General features: G+C 37.7%; 2 protein-coding genes across 2 annotated transcripts; both read right to left on the bottom strand.

The window, feature by feature from the left end:
* Positions 1 to 165: 165 nt before the first annotated feature.
* LOC105174601 (importin subunit beta-1) lies at positions 166 to 3,963 on the bottom strand. Its single transcript, XM_020697861.2, has 3 exons — positions 3,667 to 3,963; positions 641 to 3,065; positions 166 to 553 (listed from the first exon to the last, which is right to left on the bottom strand). Exons 2-3 carry the CDS (start codon positions 3,058 to 3,060, stop codon positions 349 to 351), a joined length of 2,625 nt encoding a protein of 874 aa, XP_020553520.1. The 5' UTR covers positions 3,061 to 3,065; positions 3,667 to 3,963; the 3' UTR covers positions 166 to 348.
* A 367-nt stretch (positions 3,964 to 4,330) lies between these two features.
* On the bottom strand, positions 4,331 to 9,370 carry LOC105174600 (ethylene-overproduction protein 1-like). The gene is made up of 4 exons (XM_088875798.1): positions 6,811 to 9,370; positions 6,038 to 6,329; positions 5,654 to 5,963; positions 4,331 to 4,853 (listed from the first exon to the last, which is right to left on the bottom strand). Exons 1-4 carry the CDS (start codon positions 8,847 to 8,849, stop codon positions 4,618 to 4,620), a joined length of 2,877 nt encoding a protein of 958 aa, XP_088731924.1. The 5' UTR covers positions 8,850 to 9,370; the 3' UTR covers positions 4,331 to 4,617.
* Between the last annotated feature and the right edge of the window lie 4,599 nt (positions 9,371 to 13,969).

The raw sequence follows: 13,969 nt of genomic DNA, 5'->3' as shown, positions 1-13,969 counted from the left end.
TAATCTAGGTAGACAGTGAATAATAGAATCTGTAGTTTCCATACAAGAATGATGTGGCCCTGTAAGGCAAATTAATGCCCCTGCATGAATGAATAATACTAACTGGCAATAACAGGCCAATGAAACATTGTGGCAGTAAATGAATAAACGAGTGGCAAAATATCATAATTAGAAGATCAATGAAAAGAATTTCATCATTTCTGTCTGTTCACCGACATTACACAAAATTTGAGCATACAAGACCTCGACCCACATCTTTGTGGGAACCTGATTACACAATTACTTCGCCGAAAAAAAAATGAAAAGAGGACAACACCATGAACATAGAGAAGCAGCTGAGAACAATGCTCAGCCACTGACAGAAAATGCACGCCCAATCATCCCCTGGGTCCATGTTGCTGTTTCTTTCAGCTGGTCATCATCCGACTGAAGGCACTCACGTAATAACTCCATGCAGAACGAACTATCCTTAAACAAAACCTTTATGTTTGAACCAAGTGCATCTGCCAGGTCACCAAGAACAGCAACTGCTGCCTTAGTTACACTCTCGTCCCTGAAAAGCACAATAAGAAACACATCAGAGCGCTGAGCAAAATCATAGAAAAGAAATATACAAATAACTGATGCATTTTTAATATACCTCTGCTTGTCTTTGGCAACCAATTCCAGGAACTGCACAAGATGAGAAGCATGGGGTAGCATCAGATCAGGCTTGGAATTCTTGAATCCCTGAAGAATTCCAGAATAAGCCTCAAAAATACTGCGCCTAAGCAGGTTGCCATAGTCCATCATCTCCTCATCACTGTTGTCCATCTGCGCACACACTTCTGAAGCACTTTGCATCATCGGCAAAGCATAACTGATGTACTTCTCAAAGTGTTCGCCAATTGCAAGGGCAATGTCCCCAAAGCAGGAGAAAATGGGAGGTTTAACTGAGCGGTGCAGTTCACCACTGGAGAGATCCTTGAGAAGAAGAGTCATGATCCCATCACAATATGGCAGGATCTTATCATCCAACGCACGACAAATGTCACCAACTACCCCAACTGAAATGGAACAAACCTGATATTCCTCAAAATTCTGCAAACCCATCTCTAGATACTTATAGAACTCTTGCATGTACTTCCCAAATTCTGGTCCAACTGCATATGCCAGTGCACCAATAGCAAGCATAGCTTCTTCATGGACAGTAGAACTACGGCAGGCAAAAACATTCAGGAAAAGCAGAATGATCTGATCAGCCATTTGCAATATTAAAGGCTTAGTTTCATCAGCACTGCTTAGTTTTTGGATCAAAACCTGAAGAACACCACACAGAGAGGCTTGCAAATCCCCTTGCTTTTCCCTGTCATCGGATGATACAATTTGAAGATTTAAAGTTTGTTCCAACTTAGACATGATGGCAGGCAGAAGTTTGGAAATTATGTGAGACGTCTCTGAGAGGTTCGAACACCTAACAACCTCATTCAAGGTTTCATATGCAGAAGACCTCAACTTAGAGTAACTGCCATCTGAACGATCAGCTGTCGTAATCAAGCTGTTCAAGATATCTGGAAGGTAAGGGGTGAGCAGGGAAGAGCTTGGCCCAGCATCCTCATATCCCTGAGCAAGAAAATATATAGCTCCACAAACCTTCTCTGCCACATGTGGAGCATCTTTTACACTCTCCAACAAGACACCCAAGATCCTTTGAAGGTTACCGGGGTTAATCACAGAGAAACCAGTAGCTGGTGAGTGGAGTAACTCAAAGATGCGACTAAGAGTCCATGCAGTAGTGTCTTTCACATGGCTATTTTCATCATGCATTGCATTGAGCAAAAACTCCAAGCCAGCATTTACCATAGGTGATAATTTCTCAATGCTCGGCCCTTCAAGGATTGAGCCAAATGCATATGTCGCTGCCTCCCGAGATCGCCAGTCAGTCTTTGATATGTTGATCTCTACAAAAGGCATCACAAGAGGAACAATAGCATCGCCAACAGTCCTAGCAACAAGACCAAGACATGTGCCCCCAGCCATGGCTAGATTCCAAATTCCATCCTCCTGGTCTTGCTCCTCATCCTGTTTAAGTAGAGTTTCTAGCAGCATAGGGACTAAAGTTGGTAGAGCCTTCTGAATAAAGTGAGAGTGTGGTGCACTAGAATCCCCACTCTCAGGGACCTCGTAGTCTTGAATCTCCAATTCTTCATCACAAATAGAGCTCCAAAACTCTACTGCTTGAAGGGCAACAGCTTCCTCATCTCCTTTCACTGCGTTAGAGGTAAGCTCAAAGATCCTTGGCATGTAGGGTTCAAGTACCTCATAGTATGTTGATGCAATGGAAACTAGGCATTCAAATGCAGCCTGTCTGATCTCTGTCTCTTTTGCCAGCGCAGCATCACAAATCACCTTCATTATATAGTTCCTCTCCATCTCATTATCAAAGTTGGTCCGCGCAAAATCAAGGGCATTATACAGAGCCCTAGTTGCAGCAAGTCGGACCTCAGAGTTTTGCTCGGTGACATTCATTCCTTGAACAACCGCAGTTAGCACAGCATTTACTTCATCTTGCACAAGATCTTCATTAGATATCTCCTCGCATACATAACCAAGTGTTTCCAGGGTAGCCTGTTTCAGGGATGCAGGGCTATCTGGCTGAGTCATGTTGGAAAGTAACAATCCTACGAGTTCAGGCCATTCTTTCCGGGGAACTTCTATTGAAGCTATCTTAGCAACTACTTGGGCAGCAGTGTGGCTTGCTTCCCGGACAGAAGACCCAAGAGTGCTTAAAAGAGAGTGTTTTATCTGAGACTTAAAAGAAATGTCAATTGCTACCCATTGCCGGACAAGATGGTCCTTTCTTGCAGCCTCTTTAGCATCCAAGGAGTTCTTGAGGATGATTCCAGCAAGTCTACGAGACTCAGTTGGTTTGCTATCATTTGCGAGTTCAACTGATAGTGACAGCAGAAATCCTGACAAGTTTTGGTCACGGAACTGACTGAGAGTAGTCTCTGCCTCGTTTCGAACTTTTGCATCTGGTGATTGAGCAGACAATAGATACTGGGTAATCTCCAATGCCATTTTCCCTACAAACAAGAAGCATGAAGGATAATCAAATCTACAAGGATATTACAAAGGCTAAATCACTGCATGATGTAATATAGAGGAGAGGATTCTGAAAATTCTAAAAGAAAATTTTGATTGGATAAAATGCATGGCGAAGGCCCATCACAGCAAACTCACGCCCAAAATTGACCGAGTCAAAGGGCAATGCTGCTATTGTCAAACTCCAGCCCTTACACTAAAATTATATTCATGAATCAAACAAAACCAGAGATAAGAGGCCAAATTGCTTTACCCATCAGACAATCGTTTCTTCTTAAGTCATAATTAATTAGTTACAGAAATCTCTCTCTCTTAAGCAGTACTAATTCTTAAGCATAAGTAGAGCTTAAACCATGGATTTCAATTGAACGCATGGATGAACAAAGTCTACAAGATATGAGCCAGTAAACAACTTAAAACACCATCTCAATAACACTAAAACGGAAATCAATAGATAAATAAACTTCAATACCAAATTACGGACACCTGAATACACATATAACAAATTAACTAAAAGACTGGATTACTAATAGATCTAAAGTCAATAAACCACAAAATAAAAAGCAGAAAACGAAGCACTACCTCGAGCAAAGAGCAAACCAAAAATCACTTGGATTTCAAGTGAAGGAGCTAGGGCTGTGTGCTTCTCCTTCTCTTCTAACACTTGCTCCGGTGAACTTTTCAATCAGAAAAGCGATTCCTTCTTTTGCACACACTTATACTGTATATAAATAGATACAAATGGTGGGGTGTGAAGAAAAGAAAAACGCCTGTAGAGGAGAGAGAAGGAGATGGATTTCGAATGGAAAGAAGAAGCGGGAGGAAGGGTTTGAGGAGGGTAGTTTAATACTGAACCAAAAGCAACGGGCAAGTCGCTGTGCGCTGCCCAACCTGCCCCATCCACCGACTTCTAAAAACCCTAAACTCTTTTAAAAATCTCGCACGTGTGTGTGAAGTTAGATGTACATTTTTGTGGACTCAGTTTGGGCTACTACTATTTTGGGCAACAAATCGGGCTTATCTAGAGTATGCCTAGCCCCATACAGGACTGCTTCATTAACCATACACACAACATGAGTTTCATGACTAACAGTCCAATGATTTGGGCTCAATATTTCCCAAGGAAGATCTTGTCTTCGAATTTGAATGCGTGCTTAATTGGGTGCATGCGGGAAAAAAAAAAAAGACAAAAGCAAAAACACAGAACACAAGTTTGAGAAAGCTGAAGTCTAAAAACAAAGAGGAATGAGCACTTTTAAAATGAACATCACTGTATAAAAATCTCTAATGGTCATTGAGTCATTGACCACAGGCTGCATTTTCATGCACAAATTCACATATGACATGTGAAAATAAACACATTGCACCTCATAGGAGGATCATTTTCTGGTGAATTTCACTACACGAGCTCACCAATTTACTAATACTAAAAAAAAGTATACATAGAGCAAGTTTTCTCCTAATTCCTCTTTCGCCAAATGGAATAGCCAGGCGGTATCTAAACAAACAAAAACATAAAACTATAGCTCCTTCTCAGTTTGGTTGTTGTTCGTTGGCCCGTTCTTTCGCTTTTTGATAAAGTTCGAGGGTATCTGCGTGTCCGGGATCAAGGCAAAGGGCAGCCTCACAGTCTTTGATGGCTGAAAGATAATCACCCGTTGAATCATAGAATGTTGCTCGAAGATGAATCAGCTGCAGATCCAACTTGAAATCTATTGCTCTTGTGAGTTCTGCAATTGCTTCGGCTTCCTTATGGTCATCCATCAGAACTGCAACGCATTATAAAATGCATGGATTGTCAGTACAAAGGACATAATAAGCAGTAATTGAGCCTTTCTTTTGTAGATATCTCCTAAAATATCAAACAGAGAGCCTACCAAGAGAACAAATAGTAGTACATGATGCATCTCCCAACAACCTTCATGCATAAACAAACAATATTTAAGTATTCGTAAAATGCCCTTTCGGCTCAATTAACTAAGAAGTGTTGGATCTATCTTGACCTCAAGGGTTGAAGACCTAGCAAAAATGGAATAAATGACTTTAAAACAATAAGTTTTAAACTCGCATACAGCCGGCTATGCCTAGTCCAGATTCATCTTCTTGCTTCCTTTTGTTTGAAAACGAATGTGCTTCACACAATTCGATTCGTGAACTAGAGGGAGAAATGGTGCTCAAGACAAAAGGTAAACACAGTCAACAACTGTATCCGTGTGCTGGGGGGGTAGGGGCAGGGAAGTTCCAATTAACCCAAGAAGACCATTGATGGCACAGGAAAAAAGGGTTGGGATATGATGACTGAATTACTGACTATGGGATAGGCGATACTGTAACTTACAGTAATTTCCTAAGGGGGCAACTAATCTCAATCAACCCCTGCCCACCCCGGGGAACCAAAACGACGAGTTCATACAACAAACAACTCAAGATTACATTATATGCTTATTATATCAAATACACATGAAATTTAATCACCCAAACAGAAAACAAGTATCAAATCATATGCAGTAATGTTTCCGAATTAAGCAATAATGATAAGAACTAACAATTGCATGAAGCTTAAGCTTACCAGCCGCTCGATATCGATATGGATATGCTCTTAGAGGATCTAGTCGGGTTGCCATTCTAAGATCACTTTTGGCCATCTCACGGTCGCAGTATTCTGAACGTTTCTCGTAAGCTGATGCATTATCTCTGGCCTTCTCGATCAACTTTGACATCTCATCATATGCTGCTTTCCGTTGATTCTGGAGATGGTATACACGTGCCAGCCCCTGATGTGCTCTTGTATGTTTGATATTCAATGCATTCATGTAGCAGTCAACTGCTTGGTCTAGCTTATTCACATCTATGTAGATACTTGCTAGATTACTCAAAGCCTGCATAACCACAAAGATGAACAGTGTGATTGGATAAAAATGCCAGTATAACAATGCGGTAGAAAATCACTTACTTGTCCTTTCCTAAGGCCATCAGATGGGCACCTAAGAGCTTCTTCAAGAAGCTGGATAACATAGAATGAAGATTCAGTGTCCGTCGTCGTTTCAGACAAAATATATGCTTTTAGGAAATATGCTTCAAATGATCTCTGGATTGAGATGGATTCTTCAGCTTTTGCTATTGCTTCTTCTCGATAACCCGTGTCATATAAAACCCAGCCATCATAGACAAGTCTTTCATGCTTAGAGGCTGCATGATTTCGAGCCATTCGGAGACTTCTCATAGCAGCCTTGTGGCAATTTAATCTGTACCAACACAAAGAGTTGCTCTCTCAGACAAACTAGTAAAGAAATAATGGAAAACTTTTGAGTCTCCTAAATTGTACATCATCAAACCCAAGAATGTAATGCCAGGGAAACTTAATATAGAAAGGACACAAATAGCCAATCTAGGAAGCAAATTATCACAAAACTTCAATTTCCTCTATCTACTTGCTAGGACAGTACACGCACTGAACTTATAAGGTATTCTTTAGCTCTGAAGCATTCAGTAAATTTGTTGGAGTCTGACGAATTAGAATATTAGCTGCTTCTACTTGAGATAAATATGTTACAATCACAAGGTCTATGTGATTTTACATCATTATAATGTCAATTCATGTGCATGTTAGCTTTAACAAAGTCACTGTAATCTTCACATAGAAGTAAGAAACAAACAACATCTAGACTTATTCACACTTTTATAGATGGCCTAGATAGATGGATAGCTCATAGCACCTGGGCTTACCGTAGGAGGAGGAGGGATTGCCGAAACCGTAAAAGACTCTTCCCAGGATCATTAGCCAACATATGGTGTACAACCGCTAGAGATCCAATATCATCAACCGAGGACCACCGATCATACAGTTGCATCCAACAATCAGCTTGGCTGCACTGAGGAACATGACGACATAAAAGCTCTACCAACTGTTCGCCATGCAACTTCCCATGAAACATCATATATTGAGGATCCAAAGTTAGAAGTGCTCTGACATCTCTCAGAGCTCCTTCGTAATCCTGCAGGGAAATCAAGAACCAAGCACGTAGCTCAAGGCAATCAGGAGAGACCTTGAAACCTATTATCTTGTTAATCTCAGATATTGCAGGACCAATTTTGTCCTCTTCCAACATTGCGACAGCCCTATACTTGTAAGGGTAAGAAAGAGTTGGGTCCATTTCTGTAGCTGTATTCAGATCCGCGATTTTTTCTTTCCCACTACAATACAGAGATCGTTCTTGATACATCCATCCGCAGGGCCTATTGTCAGCAATAAGGGAGTCCATCAATTTGTATGCGTTGTACTTGTGACCACGCTTATATTTGGCTCTTGCTACACCGACTAGAGAATAAGCATGACCCTCCTGGACAGCTGTCTCAAACCATTTCTGAGCATCCTTATATTCCTTTCTTTCAAGCATCACGCAGCCCAACTGGTGGAATGCAAGTTGTTTTTGCCAATTCAAACTAGCACATTCTACCATCCTTTCCAAAAGCATAACTGTTGTATTTGATTTCATGTCTTCTTCCATAGCTGCATGACTTAAAAAACTGTACAACAAAAAAGAAGCATGCCCCACTAGCGCTAATTTTTCTCTAACATCTGAACTGCAGAAGAGTTTCAACACATTTGGATTACGCATTGAACAGGGGATTTCTCTCAGAAATACCTGCAAACAAGCTGCTGTCAAAAGATACGCAGTCTCCTGCAACCCATATTCAATGAGCAGAGCGGCACTTTCCATATCGTCAACCAGAGATGCTAAATATACATCACAGGCAGATTTCAACTCATCACAGCAGAACCTATTAGCCAACACCAGGAGCTCAAAAACAACATTTGGATCAAAAGAATCCACCCTCTTTGTCCTGCTGAACACATCAGCTGCCTTCATTGCCTTTGCAGAAATTCCATTTTGTGCAAAATATATTCTGTCCCTCCGTGATTCTGTAAAACTACCATACAACATTGCTTTGAACGGCCTGGAAAGAGAGGCAATTTTAAACCTATTGCATTTAACCTCATCATCTCCAATGCAAAACCAAATATCATAATCATCACCATCTTCATCACCCTCACTAAATGAAGTGGAGCATTCTTGACCTTCTAACTTGGGTTCCATATCTTCATCCCCTTCCAAATTTCGGGGGCATAAACAAGGATCAGTTGCGGACTCAGGATTATACCCTGATACCAGTGAACACTTTGGGCACTCAGGGCTCAATCCACTACAATCCATCGCAGACACCCCAAACAACTCATCATCCCTCCTTTCAAACCTCAGCCAAGCTGAAAGTACTACCTTAGAATGCACGTCAAAAGCATGTTGCCTAGCCAACTGTAGACATTTCCTATATAATTTTGGATCAGTCAACCCCCTAAAAATCGCACATTGTTCCATATACACCGCTGATTTTTCAAATTGTTGGCAGTTCTCAAGTCTCCTATAAACATCAGCTAAAACATCCACAAAATCAACAAACTTAAGATAAGGCTCAATCTGAGGCTCAATGAGATCCGTCTGCGGAAGCCCAAAAAGAGCACTGGCGTCAGTCAAAACACTTGGAATCACATTATTCATCTGAGAGAGACTCTGGTAATGAGATTTTGACATAACCAAATTAGCCCTTAATTGATCTTGCAAATGTTGCAAGAATTTATCCCCCGAACCGCCGGAAGCTGCCGCTCCACCCCCACCGGCGGTGGGATTAACGGCGTACACTTGGGTGCCATTGCACCCATCTGTCATCTTCAAACTACGGATTGTCTTGAAGAAGTGCTGCGGCATCTCTCTCAATCAGGATACCATCTTAAATAAATACGCAGTTACCCGAAACAACAACAAACAAATGAATGGCCAAGATTCCAAATAGCTTCAACAAAAATATAAGAACACCAAATCATTACCTCAAAACACCACCGATTGATCAAGTAAAGAAAAAATTGTAGGTACAATTCACCAATTTTCCTCTTTCTCAGAAACTGACAAAAGAAAAACGAACGGGTTTGAATATTCCATCTGATGCTTCGTTTCCTCTTCTGGGTTCGGCAAGAATTGGTACCAGATGGGGGGTGGGGTGGTGCTGATGGGTGTGGTCGTTAATATAAACGGCCACTCTCGCCCTTTCGCTTCTTCTCTGTAAATTATCCACAAGACTGTATCTCTATGTGCGTATCATCACAATCATATTTTATTAATTTTATACAATCTCTCTCTCTCTCTCTCTCTCTCTCTCTCTCTTTCTTTCTCTGCTTTGTTCCACAGGAAAAAAAAATAATGTCATTAGTGCGTAAAAATCCGTTAGAAATGGAGAGCCTCTGAAGGCAAAAAGCTTTGTTCTACTAATAGTTTGCATCTCCCGACACGCATTTTGGTGACCATGTATTTCCGCCCTCCGTGCTTGCGCGTATAGCTCACCTTATTATTTGATTGGACGGTGTTGAACAAATGACTTCTTAGACAGTGACCAGTGGGGTTTTAGTTGTCTGGGAATGTGGCCTCACGCCACTTCCTGAATACGACAACGTTTAATTGGATAATGATATCCATATTTGGGCAACGGGCCTGAGGCCGTATTTGGGCTTAGGCTTTGTACTTCCAGTTACATTTTCTTATCCCCATAACAGAGAATTATATTCGAGCCCGCCCAATTTTATTTCTCTTATATTATTTTAGGATTACTAAATATACTTATCTATACTATTATAAAAAAAATAATAATAATAATCTTATGAATAATTTTTGATCTAGAATTATTGGAAAATAATAATTCATAATTCACATATCATCTCATTAATAAATCTTACGTACAATTGAATAATTATGTGCATACAGATGTTAATTATATAAGCACATCATTGTGGATCAAATTAACCTTAAACAGTGAAGGTATGTTGATTCACGCATACGGATCAACCTCATCTTCAAATCTGTGCCTTATATGTTACGAGCATATTATTTTTTTCGTTGATTCAAGATCACCCCACGAAAAATATTTTCAAGATCTACCCACGTTGAATCTTACTTCAAATCTTGTGCACACCACGAATGTACCTTACTCGTCTTGGTGGATCACTACTGGAGTAATCCACTCATTTACACATCTCAAATTCAAAGAGTCTATGGTGATGCTCCAAGGAAGAACGTAGAAATAAAAGGGGGAGAGAGTTGGAGTGAGTATTGTGATCAACTCATTTTGTATCACATTAATTAGTGTTTCTGCATTGTAATTTGATCACAATCATGTACTCTATTTATAGGTGTACATAAACGTAGTCCATATCCCAATATGTATTTAGAAAACTCAAATTCTATCTCAAATATGTATGTATATTGGGTCACAGATCTATTCACCGACCCAATATCCAACAGGAATCAATTATTAATGATGTGTTGGTGATTTATTCTTGACTTTATAGTTATGTTCTTTCTGGTTATATATGCGAATGTTAATAAAAAAAACCTACATAGTTGCCAAATGGCAAACCCTAAAAAATTTTGCAATTATATGAAATCCACTAAATCGTGTTTGCAATAGATTTGACTTTATTTTATGAGAATAAGTCGTAGAAAGAATAAGTGCTTATTTAGATCCTTGCAAACACCCTTTAAAAATCATGGGTATATATGAAATTCCGGTCTAGTTTCTTTAGTTATAATATCATATATATATATATATATGGTAATTAATTAAAATAATTAAAATATGAATGCATGGTATGGTTGACTAGTTTGACTAAAAATATGAGATTGACAACTCATAAAAAGGAGGAGAAATTGGAGGCGGAAGATTTGTGTAGGTCTTCATCATTTTGACTCTTCATCCATATTAATTACCTTAATTAGTTTTTAATGCCCATTTGAAGTTGTGTCCAAGTCCATGATTTATAAATGTCAATGTGAAAATTGGAAATTTGAGCTACGACAATAGTCCATTGTCGGGCCCGCCACGGATTTGGACTGGATCGGTATGGGGACCACTAGCTTGATTAGGATCCGAAAAATCGGGTCATTAATTTTATATATATATGAAGATAAAGAATATTCTAGCAAATTATACACATAAAATAATTGGGATATATATTAGTGATTGTTAATTATTGAAACTTAACTAAAAAATATGGATTTTAATTATTATTATAAGAGAAAATGGACCTAATTAATGGTATGGTTTATATATGATAATCCTAATTAAGATGTAATAAAGAGATAGGTAAAATGTAACCGTTCGTGGGTCATATAATGCCACGAAAATCCGACAATATGTACCTTTGACGTGATTAAAATATATATTATTATACTATCTTCTTTCAATAATATTCTTTTGCCACTATGCATTTGTATGATTGTCCCAAAAATTAATACAAAATTAGTACTATTATGTATATATAATACAATTGATAAAGAAACTCCCTCATCATTCTTTTAATTTAAAACCAAAAGTCTTTCATTACATTATAAAATCTTTTCTTAATTCTCTTTTTTTTTTTGTATTTTTTTTCTACTGCACCTTTCCGTGGAGTTTATAAATACTTTTGGAGTTTATAAAATATTTAAAATTTATTTTAAAAATATATAAACTCTTATATTGGCACTTGAATAAAATAAAATTCTAAAATATTACTGACAATAGCTTTGTGATTGGCAACAAAATTGAAGAAAAAATGTTAAAAGTTTTAATATAATTAAATAGCAAGTGTTAGTTACTTTATTAAAAAGGAATTTACAATTAAGTGTTTAAAAGGGTGACTGAGAAATTAAAGTATAAAATTTAATAAAAATATTTATTTTGATTAGATTAATTAACCATAATAAGTGATTGGTTATGACATATCACGTTCACATGATAAGTTGATGATATTTGAATGATGATTGACGTATGGCACCAAATTATCATCCACCCCCGTGTCTAATCAGCTGAATATGTGTCAATTATCAAACAGTGTGTCCCTTGATTGAAATGATATACTTATTATGGTAGCGTTGTATCTTTCAAGTAAAATAATACGTTCATTTTAATAAAATGACATGTTATTTGTATGAAATGATGTGTCCATTCAAATGAAAGACAATTGTTGTTGAGCCATAAGCAAGAAGTGCAGAGTGATATTACCTTAAATAAGAGAATCAAACCCTTGTCTCAAGCTTATGTTAGGACACAACTAGCTAGTGTGTGTTATTTCTAGCAACAATAAGATCTTTACATTTTATATTTTAATTGTATAAAGTCTTTTTCTAGATTGATCAAACACCTTGAGTACATTTTATAAATTCTCCAAACTCTCTTATATATAACATGCCTGAAAAAAAAATTACAAAAGTTGAACAAAACATCGTATATAAGTACTAGAATTATTAACTCAACACCTGATTTTTCCGAGTTATCAAATCAATTGTTCAAACAAGAAAACAATTAGGTAGCGTTTGAATAATTGATTATTTTAACCAGAAAAATAGAATTTGGGTAAAAAAAAAAAGAAAAGAAAAAGGCAAAGTTTGGAAAACAATAGATGTAATAAAAAGGACAGAATTGGGAAGATGTGGAAATGAGTCAAAGTTGACACCTCTTTTTGCTGAAATTTAACGTATATAGTAGTAAAAAATGCAGAGGTGGATCATCTCTATCTACTACTAAGTAAAATCAAACATCCAACATATGATATGATATGATAATGCAAGTGAAAGTTTTACTGAACAGAATCAGCAAAATATGCGGTCCACATTGAAAAAGACAAAGAAAATTGGTTTGGAGACTGGAGATGGAGTAATTGTCTGTCTCACTCTCACCCCCCACCACTTTTCTTATCTCTAGAAGATAGGGATTGCCCAGTTTTTGGACACTTTCTGGGACTACTCTCTCCCAAATATTGATGCATCAATTACAGTAATTAAACAAACACTATATCAATTCATGTCTCCCAATGTACCCCTACACCCCCCCCCCCCCCCCCAACCCCCCAATATATATATATATATATATAATCCACGTAGAATTAAAGTTGATGAGGGTAGTAAAAATTGTAATTGGAAGGTAATAAAATAGGCAAAAAAATAACGCCCAAAGAATTGGAAAAATAAAATGAATGTATTTGTATTTGTGGGGTCTAATATATATGTATAAATATTCGATGCAAGTGATGAGCGATAATTAATTAAAATCTGCATGCCATTTTAATTTTCTAGTTTTGTAGTAATAAAAAAACAATGTTGACGTACAATGGAATATATACACCTGCCTACCAATACAATATATAAGAGTTGGTAATTAATTAAGCTAGCTTGTTCAATGTATTATTCCATGCATGCAGCAAATGTATGTACATATATATGATGGGCATGCATGCATCATGATGGTAATAATGATATGAATTAAGAGAAATGGTGCAGGTGCAGGTGCAGGGGGATGCGTGTAGTAAATTGTTGGAATTTGGAATTGGGAATTGGGATATATGTATGAATTAAAAATAGGAGGAGAAAATCATAAGACGACAGACATCCTCATTCTGAAATGATGCTAGATCCGCATTCATAGGGACACACACACATATTCCTAAGGAACCTACCCCTTAATTGGAGAGTTGACCTCACTCCTCTGCATGCTTCCTTCATCTTTTTCTGTACTACTCAATCCATCATGCATCATTTTCTTATTCAATCTCTACCTACCTATCTAATTTCATTTCATTTATTACTACAATGATTTTTTTTAATTAATCATGTGACCAATTAGGATATATAATGTTGTAAATTATACATATTATTATTTGTATAAATAACATTAAATTAATTACAAAAATTCAATTTCAATACCAATACCTCAATTCAACCAATGTATTATTAATTTGATAAATAATAATATATGAGATGGAATTGGGTGCATGAGCATGAGCATGAGCACGAGGATGAGG

Source organism: Sesamum indicum, linkage group LG11 (genome assembly GCF_026168435.1).
Source record: "Sesamum indicum cultivar Baizhima isolate 11 linkage group LG11, ASM2616843v1, whole genome shotgun sequence".
Taxonomy (NCBI): Eukaryota; Viridiplantae; Streptophyta; class Magnoliopsida; order Lamiales; family Pedaliaceae; genus Sesamum; species Sesamum indicum.
The sequence above is the reverse complement of the archived record's forward strand: the minus strand, read 5'-3'. Positions and strand labels throughout refer to the sequence as shown.

Bases quoted from the DNA above. Each gene is read 5' to 3' on its own strand.
- LOC105174601 (XM_020697861.2), bottom strand. From the start codon at position 3,060: ATGGCATTGGAGATTACCCAGTATCTATTGTCTGCTCAATCACCAGAT. The intron at 554-640 runs GTATATTAAAAA...TGTGCTTTTCAG, and splicing joins GTTGCCAAAGACAAGCAGAG to GGACGAGAGTGTAACTAAGG.
- LOC105174600 (XM_088875798.1), bottom strand. From the start codon at position 8,849: ATGCCGCAGCACTTCTTCAAGACAATCCGTAGTTTGAAGATGACAGAT. The intron at 6,330-6,810 runs GTAAGCCCAGGT...GTGTTGGTACAG, and splicing joins CAATCCCTCCTCCTCCTACG to ATTAAATTGCCACAAGGCTG. The intron at 4,854-5,653 runs GTAAGCTTAAGC...AATGCGTTGCAG, and splicing joins ATATCGATATCGAGCGGCTG to TTCTGATGGATGACCATAAG.